This window comes from Syngnathus scovelli, chromosome 2 (assembly GCF_024217435.2).
Source record: "Syngnathus scovelli strain Florida chromosome 2, RoL_Ssco_1.2, whole genome shotgun sequence".
NCBI classification, from domain to species: Eukaryota; Metazoa; Chordata; class Actinopteri; order Syngnathiformes; family Syngnathidae; genus Syngnathus; species Syngnathus scovelli.
In genome coordinates this window covers 7384439-7398829 of record NC_090848.1, presented here as the reverse complement: position 1 = coordinate 7398829, position 14391 = coordinate 7384439, and the positions used below count along the sequence as shown (strand labels likewise).

Here is a 14391-nt window from a genome sequence, read left to right as displayed (position 1 = left end):
GGATGAGATCGAATGTACAGCATGCGTAACACAGGCTCTAAAGCACAGTCAAGGTTTTAGTATAAGAAGAAATTTTGAAAGACTTCAGAGTAACATTTAAATCTCTGGCTTCTACTGTAAGTCTTTTTAAGAATATGCACAGTCCTCCACTCTCTGCTCAATTACAACATGGAAATATAGATGCACCAGACTAATGATCATATTTTGAGTCTTTTTGTCTCGCTTGCTTTTACGGAATTGCTGATTGAGAAGATAAACTAAATCGTATTCTATCCCCTAAATATTGTATGAACAAAATGTGCAATAATGACTTTGACATGTTTTGGCTAGATTCAATTTGGCTAGATTCAATTTGGCAATCTCTCACTCACTCACTCACTCACTCACTCACTCACTCACTCACTCACTCACTCACTCACTCACTCACTCACTCACTCACTCACTCACTCACTCACTCACTCACTCACCCCCAGAGACACACACATTTGCAAATGTGTTTAATTTCTGAGAGATCTTAATTTAGAAGTGTGCTCATGTATGCCTGAAAGGACATTTGGTCCTAACAGCAAGCAGTCAAATTATGTATCTTTAATTCAGATGATGGTCAGCCCTGTGAATAATGAAGCAGACTTACAGATGGGGGGGTGAGAGGTTTGTTGTGCCAACTGGATGGCGACATGTGATGTTCCCACATTTTATAATAGCATCCATATACCTTACATCCTTGAAGCAACAGATGACACTACAAAACATGCATAATATCCATTTCATCTTATACCACCTCATATGTCTTCTTTGCCAAGAGCGCTTTCGATATGATCACGCAGACATGAGATTCAACTCGAGCACCCAATTTGACCATAGCACTTCATATGTAGTTTGTAGTGTCCTTGTGCTCAAACGGACTATTGTGGCCTGATAGCGGGAAGAAAAAGGGAGCTTATTGAGCGTGTATTGAGGAGCTTCATTCAAGGAGAGAGGAGCACTTCCTGAAAAGACATAGAGAAGCTATTGATGCTTGGAGTGTGGCATCGGCCTTCCTAAAGCTGGTGTCATGGTGAATGGCGGTCTTTTGGCGAGCACTGAGAAATCACGGTGGCCAAATGGAACACCACTCGGAAAGAAAAGTGTCTGTTGTTGGATCTTGATGGTGTATTTGAATGCATAGAAAGTGAAGTTTGAAAGAAGTGAGAGCTCAATGGAGCTTCTTAATCTGATATGAAAGGGGTGGCTCTTTCAGGTGATAGTAAAAGAAATGCACTGAATTCCCAGAGGAGGCGGTTTCACTGCTGGGTGCAAATGATAGAGGAAGTCACTTTATATTGTCAGCTTCTGAGCTGTTTTGTTATCACTGACCTGGGGGGGAGTTCTTGTTCTTGTTGTCGACAGGCCCTTCTCCGTAACCATGCAATATCTCCTCTCATTTATTTCAAATGGAGAGCGGATGTTGACAGAACCTATTTGGGGGAATCCATTTGCGAGCTTCCCATCATCATCATCTGTGTTTGTCTCGCGTGTGTGAATGTGTGTATGAGTCCATATAGGTATTTTATACAGCATGTAGGGAGGGATGAGATGCATATGTCCCTCTGGTTCAACAACACCGGCTGGAAAGTCGCCCGCCGGGGAGGAAGCAATTCAAGTGAATCTCCAAGAGACATAGCCAAAAGAAGAAAGGGGGGAAATTGGATGTAAGATTTGCAACATTACTCATCATCCTGTCTTATCCAGGGATTCATCTTTGAAAGTCAGTCGCATTCACTCTGATGGTCACTCCACCAATGCCGTTGGCCGTGATTACTTTTCAGTGAGCGCTTCTTTTTCCTCAGAATTTGGCCTGCGTTCACTAAACATATGTTCTTATTTTTGAAAGAATTTTGTTGCTTCTGAAAAATAATGATAAGTAGCTTTCTCTGTCTTCTTTTATTTTTAAATCTCCTTATGTGCTTATTTTTTTCTTCATCACATATAAACAGATGGTCATTTTCTTTCTTCATAAGTCGCTGAAAGTCAGATGAATTTGGGCAGTTCCCATATTTATTATTATAATTTATTTTTAAAGTCCCCATAAAGTGTAATAGTGGAGCAAAATGTAGATTGAAAATATCACACAGATTTACCAAACAGGGTGACAAACACAGCTTTAAAAGTGACAGGCCTGTTCTGCTACCTCAATCGCTGGCGGGGCTAGCGGGGAGAGTTCAAATATGCTTCGATCCTCCTAAGGTGCCACGCCATATAATTGTACTTTGGTTCCAGGAATGTTTTCCAATATTTCCACCTGTCTCCTGCGGAAAACATAAAATGAATCTTTACCAGCTTTTCCTGAAGATTTTTTTGCAGGTTTGTATTTTTTGTTTGTTTGTTTGTTATGCAGACTTCCTGAGATCCTTGGACCCCCCATGCCCTCTCCAAATTAAATCTTTTTTTTAGCTCCACCAGTGACATCAATTTCCTAAAATTTTAGAAAAAAATAATTCATAGATTAGATCTATTTATTGAAAGATATAGATTACTATTTGACAGTCAGTATGGATTTAGAACAAAATAATCAACTTCACTGGCTTTGACAGAACGAAAATATTCCCACCACCACGGACACTAAAATTACAGTCGGGCTGTAATTTCAACTCATACCTGAACCAAAATATGTCATTAGGCACCATTTTAGTAAAAATAAAAATCAGTAAAATTGAAATACTTCAAAAACTGTTTGAACCCCAGACCTTCACAAATCAGTATTACACACTTCTCAGCAATCATCCTCACTTATGTAAAATGTATTTAGTAGAAAAAACCTGAATTCATTGCAGGGTCTTTAAATTCCGTTTCTAGCAGAATAGCCAAATTCCAAATTTATGTCTGTCATTGCCTTCCTATTTGCTTTTCAATCCCACTAATCTCTTTTAGCACCTCTTCCACTTTCATCTACTTGAGTTTAGCAGTCATTAACTGCATGCATCGACTCGTCTCCTCTCTGAAGAAACGAATGCTAACTGCTCACGTGTGTTTGAATAACAGCCTGGGTCAATAATCTAATTTATCTGCCCAGCATCACAAAAACAAGTCAACTCTCCTCAGGCTCAGGCTCATGCAAGCTCGTAGCGTTATTAGGTGACATATTTGAAATGTTTACCAGACATTGTTTTGAACACGTGTATATTATACCTAATATGAATAAATGTATCAAATGTACTCATCCTTTCTTTTCCCACGCTATGTGAAAGCAATTGCAAAATAATGTAATACACACTATGATATTTCATAAGCATCCCTATCGATTTAAATTATGTATGTTGTATATTCAAGAGGATTTCTATGGTGTTTACTGAAGGTGCCCTTGCTAGAATAAAGAGAGAAGGGGTTCTGATGCTTTACATAGCAATTAGCCTAATGAATCATACCCAATTTGAGTGGTCTACAATGCAACACATTACTATTCCAAACACGCAATCAGCCTTTGTCGCCTTTGCGCAGCCTCAGTTTCTAGCTCTCATCATCAGTGTGAAAAGTTTGCTGTCAGGCTCAGTTTAGTGGATCAATAATTCCATTTGAGCATCTGTGGCAAAAACACAAAAAAGAGACTCTATTTGGGCTGTACCGTAGGGTTGTTACTTTAAAAAAAAAAAGAAGCAGTTTAGAGTTGACCTTTTACAAGGACACTTTTCTTTGTTATAACACAGTTGCTAATCAGAGCTCAACAAATCATTCATCCTGTCCGGATATTATTCCATGTAGATATCACTTTGTGCCTAAATCCAACAGATGCCATTTGAGCTTTGCCTGTGTGTGTAATAGCGGAAAAACGATAATGTCAGTGTCCTACCTACCATCACTGGTTTTTAATGAGCTAAAATTAACTTGCCAATGCCACTCAGACTGTATGAATGATGCATTAGTGTTTCTTTGTGTGTGTGCGAGTGTGTGTCAATAACTTTGTTGTCTCATAATCTCACCAAACCTGTGTCTCTTGTCGACCTGATGCCTTACAATATGAGTAAAATATTAAATGCAACCTAACCAGAAAGAGGTTATGGGAAAAAATAGCTTTACATTTATTTCATTAACCTGTTGTTGTATTTTCTGACTCCTCTAGATGGAACTCTGTGTTCAAGTATGGTCTGAAGGCAACGACTTCTTCGGATGTCTGTGTTGGTGAAGGTTGTAGGAAAGATATTTGGACATGCTAGGTCGAGCAGATGAATACTTAAACTATGTAAAATAGAACAGTAGACCATTCTGTATGCGGTTAGACGGCTCGACAATTTTTTACTGTTCCATTACTACTTTCTCTCACCAATTATGCAGGCCAGTGATGTTAATTCAAGCAGCGCATAATGTTATAAGACACTCATCACATAAAAGTAACAGGAACATCATGAAAGCTGGATAAAATGAGATGTACTTGGTTTTTAAATTAGTCTTCGCCAGTGTTTTGTCAGGCAGTACATTTTCATCAAAGCACCTTTTCCCATGAGCATGATAATGTCTATGCTCCCGGCTGTTTAAATGAAGAAAAATGTGAAGGCTCATGCCAAGGCGTGAATGGGTGAAGTGAAACATCATTGAAACAAGTTGATGCGGTATCTTTGAGCCAGTTTTCCTCGAGGGATAACATTCTGAGTCGTCCTGTTAATTACAATTACTGTAATCTACTGTTTCAATTTTGAACAGTCTCTTCAATATGGTGAGCATAAAATAGGCCAAGCTAATTTACCACACAATGCCATAATACAACGTCTTTAAATAATGTCATCAAGGGCATACTGGATTATGCAACTAAATTGTTTGTTTTGTGATGAATGAAACATTCTGTATTGATTACACTAATTCGAGGATGTCACACTTGGTTTTTGTCGGGAGCCACATCGTTGCTATGGTTTCCATCAGAGGGTCGTTATGATTGTGAACCCACATGAATGTACGATCGACCTACATTATCACATTTACACAAAAAATTACTAGTTTTGAAATCAGAAGCCAGTGAATGGTTTGTTGAACTATTTTTCAATTTGACGCTTGAATAGGGGGGAGTCAATCAATAAAAAAACCTTGTCTTGTCTCAATTTGATGTTGTTAAAAGCGATGATAAATGGTAAGAAGCATGAAGTTGACACATTATTTACCTTCATAGGCCACATAAATTGATATCACTGGCCGGAGCTACCCCCCAGGCCTTGAGTTTGAGACATGCTGACTAATTGGACAAGGACAGCTTCACCATTAGAAATGACAAATGCTGAGAAATGCTACAATGTTCTCAACTTTGCAGCTATAGTATCGCGGCTTTCACAGTTGTGGGAAGACTTTCTTAAAGATTTTGGAGATGTCATATCAGGGGTCACCAACATGTTGACCAAGGGCACCAAGTAGCCCAAAGACCATGTGTTTGGCTCTTGTTCTAAAAATACCTTACCAGTGATAAGACTGGAATATTGTGGAGGTGATCCTTTTGAATTATTTGAAAATGTAAATACTATTTAGTAAATAAAGTGTTGCATGATATTTAGTTTTGTCGTTTTGTTTTTTTCAACCTTGTTAAATCCTGTAAGTGTGTGTGTGTGTGTGTGTGTGTGTGTGTGTGTGTGTGTGTGTGTGTGTGCATGTGCGTGTAAAACATAATATGCAAAGTACCACCAAAATAACACACTATAATTAAAAGAACCAAGTAGCTATAAGCAATTGGATTACGGCTATAGCGCCTTTCTGTGGCTATTGGCTGTATGACAACCAAATGGAACACAAACGTGGTCCAGTTATTATAAGTACTGTCCTCATTCCTGTTATTGCAAATTAAATATTATCTAAACAATACCTACACAAAGGCACACTTTGTATTTATAAAAAAATGTGCGTCTGCTAAACTATGATAATTTGACAACGTGAACCCTCCTTTCCAGTAGGAGCGCTGTTCCAAATCAAACGTTGTCAATTTTAATAGGCGGATGTGTCCGTATTGTTTTTCCGGTATCGTGCATCTTCGTCGTGTGTGTTGAAAAGATGTCCGCCAGTGTGGCTAAACCGCCTTCTAAAAATGCCCCTAAAACAAACGCAGCAGCAACCGGAGCAGCGGGAGCAACCGGTGGCGCACCGGTTGTTCCTCTCGCCTCCCCGCTAATGGGGAAAAAGAAGAAACCCTTCCTGGGGATGCCTGCCCCACTAGGCTACGTTCCCGGTTTGGGCAGAGGGTAAGCTAACGTTTTAGCCTTTTTGCTAACTATACCTGTCCGTGAATTTAACTAGTTTAATTCTTCCTCCTAATGAACATGGTGCATAGTAACTTATGATTACTCTGTAATATAATAAAATCAAGGCTAATATGAAGATGAGCCTGATTCAGGTGTGCTTATAAAATTTCAATTGATTTACACGACACCAGTATTAATATACCCTTTTGTTTTTTGATATTTAAAATGAGTGACAAAGTTATAAAACTTTTTCATCTTTCTTTTCATTGACATTCTTGCTGAACACAGAAACACTCAACGTATGAAAATTATTAGGTTAAAGTGAAAATAAAAAGTCACGTGCAAAGTTTTACAAAACAAAACAAACAGACGGCAGTCAGCTAATGTAGTATGGTTCTATTTTACAACCAGTATACATAGAAAATAAACAAATTGACACATCCTAAGTTGTTAAAGTGCATTGTAAGGTGTAGAACACTATACAAAGTGCATTTTGTATGTGATACAGTTCATGAAATTAGCATTAAGGGTCCTGGCCAGTACTGTGTACAAAAAAATGTGTACACAGATTGACACATTGCGGAAAATGATCAAGACTGTGACTCATTCAGTGACCCTTTCTGACCTTCTGCGATGGCTACACGTGTACCCACTTCTTGATTGTATTCTTCAGGGCTACTGGTTTCACGACCCGTTCTGACATTGGTCCAGCTCGTGATGCCAATGATCCAGTAGATGACCGACATGCACCCCCAGGAAAGAGAACGGTTGGGGACCAAATGAAGAAGAACCAGGAAGAGGATGATGAAGATCTGAATGACACTAATTATGATGAGGTGCGTTGTATACATTTTGAGATGAGCTACTCCTCTTATTCTTTATTTACTTGAAAATATGCAACTCTAAATTTTTCCAGTTTAACGGATATGCGGGGAGCCTGTTCTCCAGCGGTCCTTACGAGAAGGACGATGAAGAAGCAGATGCCATATATTCGGCTTTGGATAAAAGGATGGATGAAAGACGCAAAGAAAGAAGGTTGATTGAAAAGCACATCTTTTATGACTTCTGAGTCGATTTTTGATGAATAGCTTTCTTTTGTGTTTTAAGGGAGCTGAGAGAAAAGGAGGAGATTGAGAAATACCGTATGGAGCGACCCAAAATTCAGCAGCAGTTTTCAGATCTCAAGGTACAGTATGGAACGACTCCACCAATCTTCTCAAACGTGCTGCTTTTATCCTCAGATTCCCCAACCTCTCATTTCTCTTCTTTTCCATACAGAGGAAACTGGCAGAGGTCTCAGAGGAGGAGTGGCTTAGCATTCCTGAAGTGGGAGATGCCAGGAATAAGCGCCAGAGAAACCCACGCTTTGAGAAACTCACTCCTGTTCCGGACAGCTTTTTTTCCAAGCACCTTCAGACAGGAGAAAACCACACCAGTGTGGATCCTTTGAAGGGGGTCGGTAGACATGTAATGATGTGAATGAAAAAATATGGTTCTGGTTTATGTGTTCAGCCTTGCTAAGTAGGAACACTCAACTGTTGTTGTCTTTTCTCTCCACTAGCTTGGTGGTCTGAACACGCCATACCCAGGAAGCATGACGCCAGGGCTGATGACGCCAGGGACGGGAGACCTTGACATGAGGAAAATTGGTCAGGCCAGGAACACACTCATGGATATGAGACTCAGTCAGGTTAGCATTTGGGCCCAACTCTTCGGGATCTTTTGAGGCCGATTCCAATATTCATCAGAAGTTATTTTGGGAAAGATGCTTATTGGGTTGTGGAAAAATGGTGCAAGGACATCATTCTGCCTGACACCAATACTTGACAACATTTGATGTTGCATGAGAAAGTATTGCCAACCGTGTAATCAGGCCAGCACCTCACCTTTCAATTAGAAGTTGAGTTCATGATTTTGTTTGTCAAGTGTCTGCCTATTTTTTTCACCAGGTGTCTGACTCAGTCAGCGGTCAGACCGTGGTGGATCCGAAAGGTTACCTGACCGACCTCAACTCCATGATCCCCACACACGGAGGAGACATCAGGTATAGGCGCAGTGCCACTCCCAAGGTTTATGTGCTTTATTTGCCCACAATGTATTTGCTGATTTCCTCATGCTCTGTGTTGTCCAGTGACATTAAAAAGGCTCGTCTGCTATTGAAATCCGTGAGGGAGACAAACCCTCATCACCCGCCTGCATGGATTGCCTCAGCCAGGCTGGAAGAAGTAACTGGGAAACTGCAGGTAGCCCGGAACCTAATCATGAAAGGCACAGAGATGTGTCCCAAGGTAAAGAAGGAAAGAGACTGACCTGAGCGCACACATGCAAGTGTATGTGTTTCTTTGTGTACGTGTGCGTGTTGTCAAAAGCAAGAACCTTGACACTCACTTCTACTGGGTAAAGGATACGTGTTTCATTATCCATCTATTGGTTGTTGTCTGTGTCCATCAGAGCGAGGACGTGTGGCTGGAGGCAGCCAGGCTCCAGCCTGGTGACACGGCAAAAGCTGTTGTAGCTCAAGCTGTCCGCCACATGCCGCAGTCGGTCCGAATCTACATCAGAGCTGCGGAGCTAGAAACAGACGTCAGAGCCAAGAAAAGAGTCCTTAGGAAGGGTAAGGCTCAGGTTTAATGTACCACCTTCATTTTGTTGTGTGTGTGGTTTTTAAGCGGCTCCTGGTATTCACGCAGCCCTAGAGAATGTGTCCAAGTCAGTCCGTCTTTGGAAGACAGCCGTCGAGCTGGAGGAGCCAGAAGATGCCAGAATTATGCTGAGCCGAGCAGTGGAGTGTTGCCCAACAAGTGTGGAGGTACTTGTTGATGCCTCTTGACTCCCTAATGTGAAAAATCCCATCAGAGCTTTTTACTCTTTCCGTCCGTGGTCTTTAGCTGTGGCTGGCTTTGGCTCGCCTTGAGACGTACGAGAACGCCCGACGCGTCTTGAACAAGGCCCGTGAGAACATCCCCACCGACCGCCACATTTGGATCACCGCTGCAAAGTTGGAGGAGGCCAATGGCAACACGCAGATGGTGGAAAAGATCATTGAGAGAGCCATCACCTCACTGCGTGCCAACGGGGTGGAGATCAACAGAGAGCAGTGGATACAGGTGTGTTTGAGTTTATACCCCAATATTCTCGTTTAGGGCAGCCTTGCTAACTTTTTGTTGAGCGGTGATGCTGCGGCAGTCAAGCTCATTTTCCGGCCAGGTGGCAGTCTAACAGTCAATTTAAGTCTTTGCATTTAAAATTAATCAGTTGCTCCGGGTGTTCATGCTACGTAGTGCGTCATAATTGTACAACAGATGGCGGTGAAAAGACCAAGAGATGAATGTACTGTCGATGCCCTTCTTTGCTGGCAGGACGCAGAGGAGTGCGACAAAGCAGGCAGCGTGGCCACCTGCCAGGCTGTAATCAGAGCAGTCATTGGGATAGGCATCGATGAGGAAGACCGCAAGCACACCTGGATGGAGGACTCTGATAGTGTGCGTATATGTAATTGTCATAAAAAAAAAAAGATCTGATATCTGCGAGGGTCCTTGAATACTAATGTTTTTGTGTTTCAGTGTGTAGCGCATGGAGCATTGGAGTGTGCCAGGGCCATCTATGCTCATGCCCTGCAGGTGTTCCCCAGTAAGAAAAGTGTGTGGCTTCGAGCGGCCTACTTTGAGAAGAACCACGGAACCAGGTAAAGAATAGGCTCCCTTCGAGGGCAATCTTATGTATTCAATCATCTGGTTCCTATTTTGCACGTACCTGTCAGGGAGTCTTTGGAGACACTCCTCCAGAAAGCCGTGGCTCACTGTCCAAAGGCGGAGGTACTCTGGCTTATGGGAGCCAAATCCAAGTGGCTAGCTGAGGACGTGCCCGCCGCCAGAAGTATCCTCGCTCTGGCCTTTCAGGTAATCAAGGATCTTCTCAAAACTAAGTAGTCTCCAGTCTGAAGAAAGCTGTATATTTAATGTTTCAGCGACTGTGCTTAACAAATGAGTAAACCCCATTTTTTAAAATCTTTATGAATTCCTTCATAAGTTTTTCACTGTTTAGATTAGATTCTGGATTTTAGATTTTGATTGGAGTGTAGTCATTTTTGCAACGTTAACTGACATATTTTTGTATGTGTGAGATAAATGTCATTTTCATGAGGAGTATTTTTGTTGACTGCCGTAGAAAATATAGATCCTGATTGCAATGTCATGCTGTTGGGGTGTCCTCATTTATGTTGAGCGTTGTATTTACACTGCTTCACACTCTCCCACAGGCTAACCCAAACAGTGAAGAGATCTGGCTGGCTGCTGTCAAGCTGGAGTCTGAAAATAACGAGTACGAGAGAGCTCGTCGGCTGCTAGCCAAAGCTCGCAGCAGCGCGCCCACAGCGAGAGTGAGTTCTTCCTTCCCAGTTTCCCCTCTTGAGCCATCTCCAAATCCTTCGACCTGCAGCTACACTGTCGATCCCCCACTGTTCAGTGTTCGAGTTCAGAATCTGTTCAACTCCTCTGTGTGCACGACTCTTTAGTTTGTTTGCAAAGTATACAAAGTAACACCATAAAACCAGCATGTTTGGAATCTTTTCGTTGCCTTCAGATCCATCTTTGCATTGCAAATAGTTGCAGTGTCAGGTGTCCTTCTTAACTTTATAGAAATCCTGTTGATAACATAATGTGTTTCGTGCATCAAGTTGGGGCCTGCTCGATTCTGAAACCTCAGCTCATGCTGACGGATGCTGACAGCAGTGCACTTTATCACTTTCTCTCTTGGGTGATCTGAGAATTTTGTTTGCTGACAGATAACATCCCATGAGTCTTGATTTTCTTTTGACTTTGCTGACCGCTCCATCTGAAAAGCTGTCATGATATGACATTAATAAGGCACTTGAGCCGCCGCACACACACTCACAAAGGGTCATTTCAGTTCACTGCAGCCATATTAACAGAAACGGGTGTTGTCTCGAAAGGTTTTTATGAAGTCGGTGAAGTTGGAGTGGGTGTTAGGCAACATTGAAGCTGCTCAGGAGCTGTGCACCGAGGCCCTGAAACACTATGAGGACTTTCCCAAACTCTGGATGATGAGGGGCCAAATTGAAGAACAATGTGACAACATGGATAAAGCCAGAGAGGCCTACAACCAAGGGGTGAGCTACTTACTCAAATGTTGACCTCTAAGCAGCTAACATCCCATATTTTCCACACAGTTGAAAAAGTGTCCCAACTCAGTGGCCCTGTGGCTTCTGACATCGCGTCTGGAAGAACGAGTGGGACAGCTGACCAGAGCCAGAGCCATCCTGGAGAAGGCGCGACTCAAGAACCCACAGAGTCCCGAGTTGTGGTGAGGAAAGGCACACCACAGAAAACAGAGGGAGGAACTTGTACACACAAAATCCTCGCTCACCAGACTTGTTGCCCGTGTCCCCCACTAACCAGGTTGGAATCGGTCCGATTAGAATTCCGTTCAGGACTGAAGAACATTGCAAACACACTGATGGCCAAAGCTCTGCAAGAATGTCCTAATTCAGGTGAGAGTATAACCAATGCGGGATGAAACCATTCACTTAATTCACTGTAATCATTTAATTCAAATTCGTCTTTTTTCCAGGCATCCTGTGGGCCGAGGCCGTCTTTTTGGAAGCCAGGCCACAGAGGAAGACCAAGAGTGTGGATGCTTTGAAGAAATGTGAACACGATCCACATGTGTTGCTCGCCGTAGCCAAGTATGACTGCATCCTTCAATGTATTCTGTTCAAGAATCCTTGTAAGTTCCAGTGTTGCAATGCAAATGTGTCACCTTAGGTTGTTCTGGAGTGAGCGGAAGATCACCAAAGCCAGAGAGTGGTTCCTCCGCACAGTCAAGATAGAGCCTGACCTGGGAGATGCTTGGGCTCTCTTCTACAAGTTTGAGCTGCAGCATGGAACAGAAGTAAGATCCCCTTTTCCCTGATATAGAGGGGCGCTTTATTAAAAAAATGTTCTTTGCAATGTTCTGTGTCATAAAACATATTCTTTAAATTAATATGTTTGTGGAATAAGAATTGGATGGCGAGTGACATTTTATACGGCCCTGCCGCCTTTGTCGACTGAAATTGAGATCAAAGTCCCCCTGGGTGTCCCATTGTGAGTGTCACAGCTCACATTTTTATTTGGGACTTTCACAATGCAAATGTCACAGATAATAATAGATGTATTATATGTTCTTATAAAAGTTAATATTCTGATTCATCAGTTATTGCCAAAACTTTGGCCATTAAAGTCCACAACAATCGGGCCTTAGTTCTAATACTCACTGTCATCCAATAGGAGCAGCAGGAAGAAGTGCGCAAGCGCTGTGAGAATGCTGAGCCACGTCACGGAGAGTTGTGGTGCGCTGAGTCTAAACATGTTCTGAACTGGCAGAAGAAGACAACAGAGATTCTTGCACAAGTTGCAAGCAAGATCAAAAACACATTCTGAGACTGAGGAGCTGGACTCAATACATGAAGCAAATCAAATTACACAGCTCAGCTTTTTTGCTTTTGTTTTTGTCCTTTTGCAGCAGACGCAATGTAAATTGAGTACCTCTGGCTTTGTGATCACCTGTGAAATAAGGCTTTCATAACAAATTGAAAATACAAGTTGCTGTTTGACATTTTTTTTTTTTTAAGACCGTGACTGCTCGATGATGACATAATGGTGATTAAATCTCAATCCATGTGTGCAGCTGAATCCCAAATATTATTGCAAGTGTTCCAAATTGTCTATTCAATAAGATATGAAAACAGCGTAATGAGACATTGTTGCTTGTGTTGTAAACTAGCAACCCCTTTCTACAGCAGTGAGCATCCAGCAGTCCGGCGATCCTTGTGTAGAAGAGGAAAAGAAAAACAGCGTGAGAGAGACAGAAATGTGTCTCTTGATGTCACCTTAGTGCTTAGGTGGAACTCAGGAGTTACTCACTCTCCATTATTTTGTTTTTATTGCATTCCTTGTCCGGTTGTAGTCTTGTTTTTGTAGTTTGTTAGACATGGATTCGCAATACTTTATTGGCCAACAATAAATTGTTGCACCACCTCCCCTTGCTGCTATTCTTGTGCGTTTGTCAGAAGTGAGCACACAATTTGCTTCACATACCGCGTGAGCAAAAGTGGTTATTATTTTCTTTGACTTGGCGCGACCTTGATTAAATCAAGCCAAGAGGAAGCCTTCCACGACTGGGAATGAAAATAGAGCCGAGGTGACATTGGATAATGAATGTACGCGTCACTGCATTCTTTTTTGGAAGTTTTTGTGCTGCCAGATGAGGTTTGCATAGAACTTGATCCAGGTTAATCCTGACTCTTCAGGTGGCAGTTTGCTCGTCTGTCGATCTGCCGATTGAAGATGATATAAATGGTGAGTGTGCTTTTAGTTATTCGGTAACTATGGAAGTTTAACTGTTATCACAATAAACATTCTGACAAGGTTAATTACTGCACTTTCCCAATATGCTATGTCATCGACTTTCCTACGCAGTTGTATAAAGTAAAATCTTATTGGCTGATGACAATATAAATTAGCTTGATACTCAATTTGACCCAACTTTGTGTTGTTTTGCAAAAATAAAACCAATTGCTGAGTTGTTCTATACAAAAAAATTGAGTTGATTTGTGCAAAACAACCCAGGATGTAGGGTCAAATTGGGTTGCTTTTAACCCAGCATTTTAAGGATGCAGCCTATAGTATTCCTGGTGCTTATTTGTGGTACTCCACAAATATTTTTTTTTATTGGGTTAAAATTGTCTATGCCTAAAAGGCCAAATCTGAAATTGAATGGCATTTTTCTATTTTGCCCTCTTTGTATCTCAAAGTGTCAAACTGGAAAGGTACTCAGCAGTGTCTTGGCACTTCTCTTATTGGTCACCTCTTGTGGAAAACGTAGATGCAACTATCAAGAAATACTGGGCTCGTACAGCGAGGTCATCTTTGTGGAGCTACAAAATCTGGTAATCGGGCTCAGTGGTCTCATTGTGACACAATGGGTTATCAGTCCAAATGTTTGTCATGCTTTGTTTGTAGAATTTGACAGATTCAAATTATACGCCCAAAGCAAGGGACCCCTGTCCCGGAAAGGTATGAGTTGTACTCCATCACTACGGACATGGCAATGAGTAATAATTATTATTGATTTTTTGTACTGTCATCAAAAATAGCAGACTCATCACATCCTGCGCTCCATCTTTGTAATGACTCAGCGGATG

At 41.7% G+C, this 14391-nt stretch overlaps 1 protein-coding gene across 1 annotated transcript; it reads left to right on the top strand.

Annotated features, from left to right (window-relative positions):
• The first annotated feature begins 5964 nt into the window (after nucleotides 1-5964).
• prpf6 (PRP6 pre-mRNA processing factor 6 homolog (S. cerevisiae)) lies at nucleotides 5965-13225 on the top strand. Its single transcript, XM_049753661.2, has 21 exons — nucleotides 5965-6188; nucleotides 6862-7024; nucleotides 7105-7223; nucleotides 7296-7374; nucleotides 7467-7643; nucleotides 7750-7878; nucleotides 8138-8232; nucleotides 8320-8476; nucleotides 8640-8802; nucleotides 8879-8997; nucleotides 9077-9295; nucleotides 9548-9670; nucleotides 9752-9873; nucleotides 9949-10087; nucleotides 10447-10566; nucleotides 11140-11316; nucleotides 11377-11510; nucleotides 11606-11697; nucleotides 11778-11892; nucleotides 11972-12098; nucleotides 12476-13225. The coding sequence occupies exons 1-21, from the start codon at nucleotides 6001-6003 to the stop codon at nucleotides 12626-12628; spliced, it is 2910 nt and encodes a 969-aa protein (XP_049609618.1). The 5' UTR covers nucleotides 5965-6000; the 3' UTR covers nucleotides 12629-13225.
• Nucleotides 13226-14391: the final 1166 nt, after the last annotated feature.

Bases quoted from the DNA above. Each gene is read 5' to 3' on its own strand.
- prpf6 (XM_049753661.2), top strand. From the start codon at position 6,001: ATGTCCGCCAGTGTGGCTAAACCGCCTTCTAAAAATGCCCCTAAAACA. The intron at 7,879-8,137 runs GTTAGCATTTGG...TTTTTTCACCAG, and splicing joins TGGATATGAGACTCAGTCAG to GTGTCTGACTCAGTCAGCGG. The intron at 11,317-11,376 runs GTGAGCTACTTA...TTTTCCACACAG, and splicing joins GAGAGGCCTACAACCAAGGG to TTGAAAAAGTGTCCCAACTC.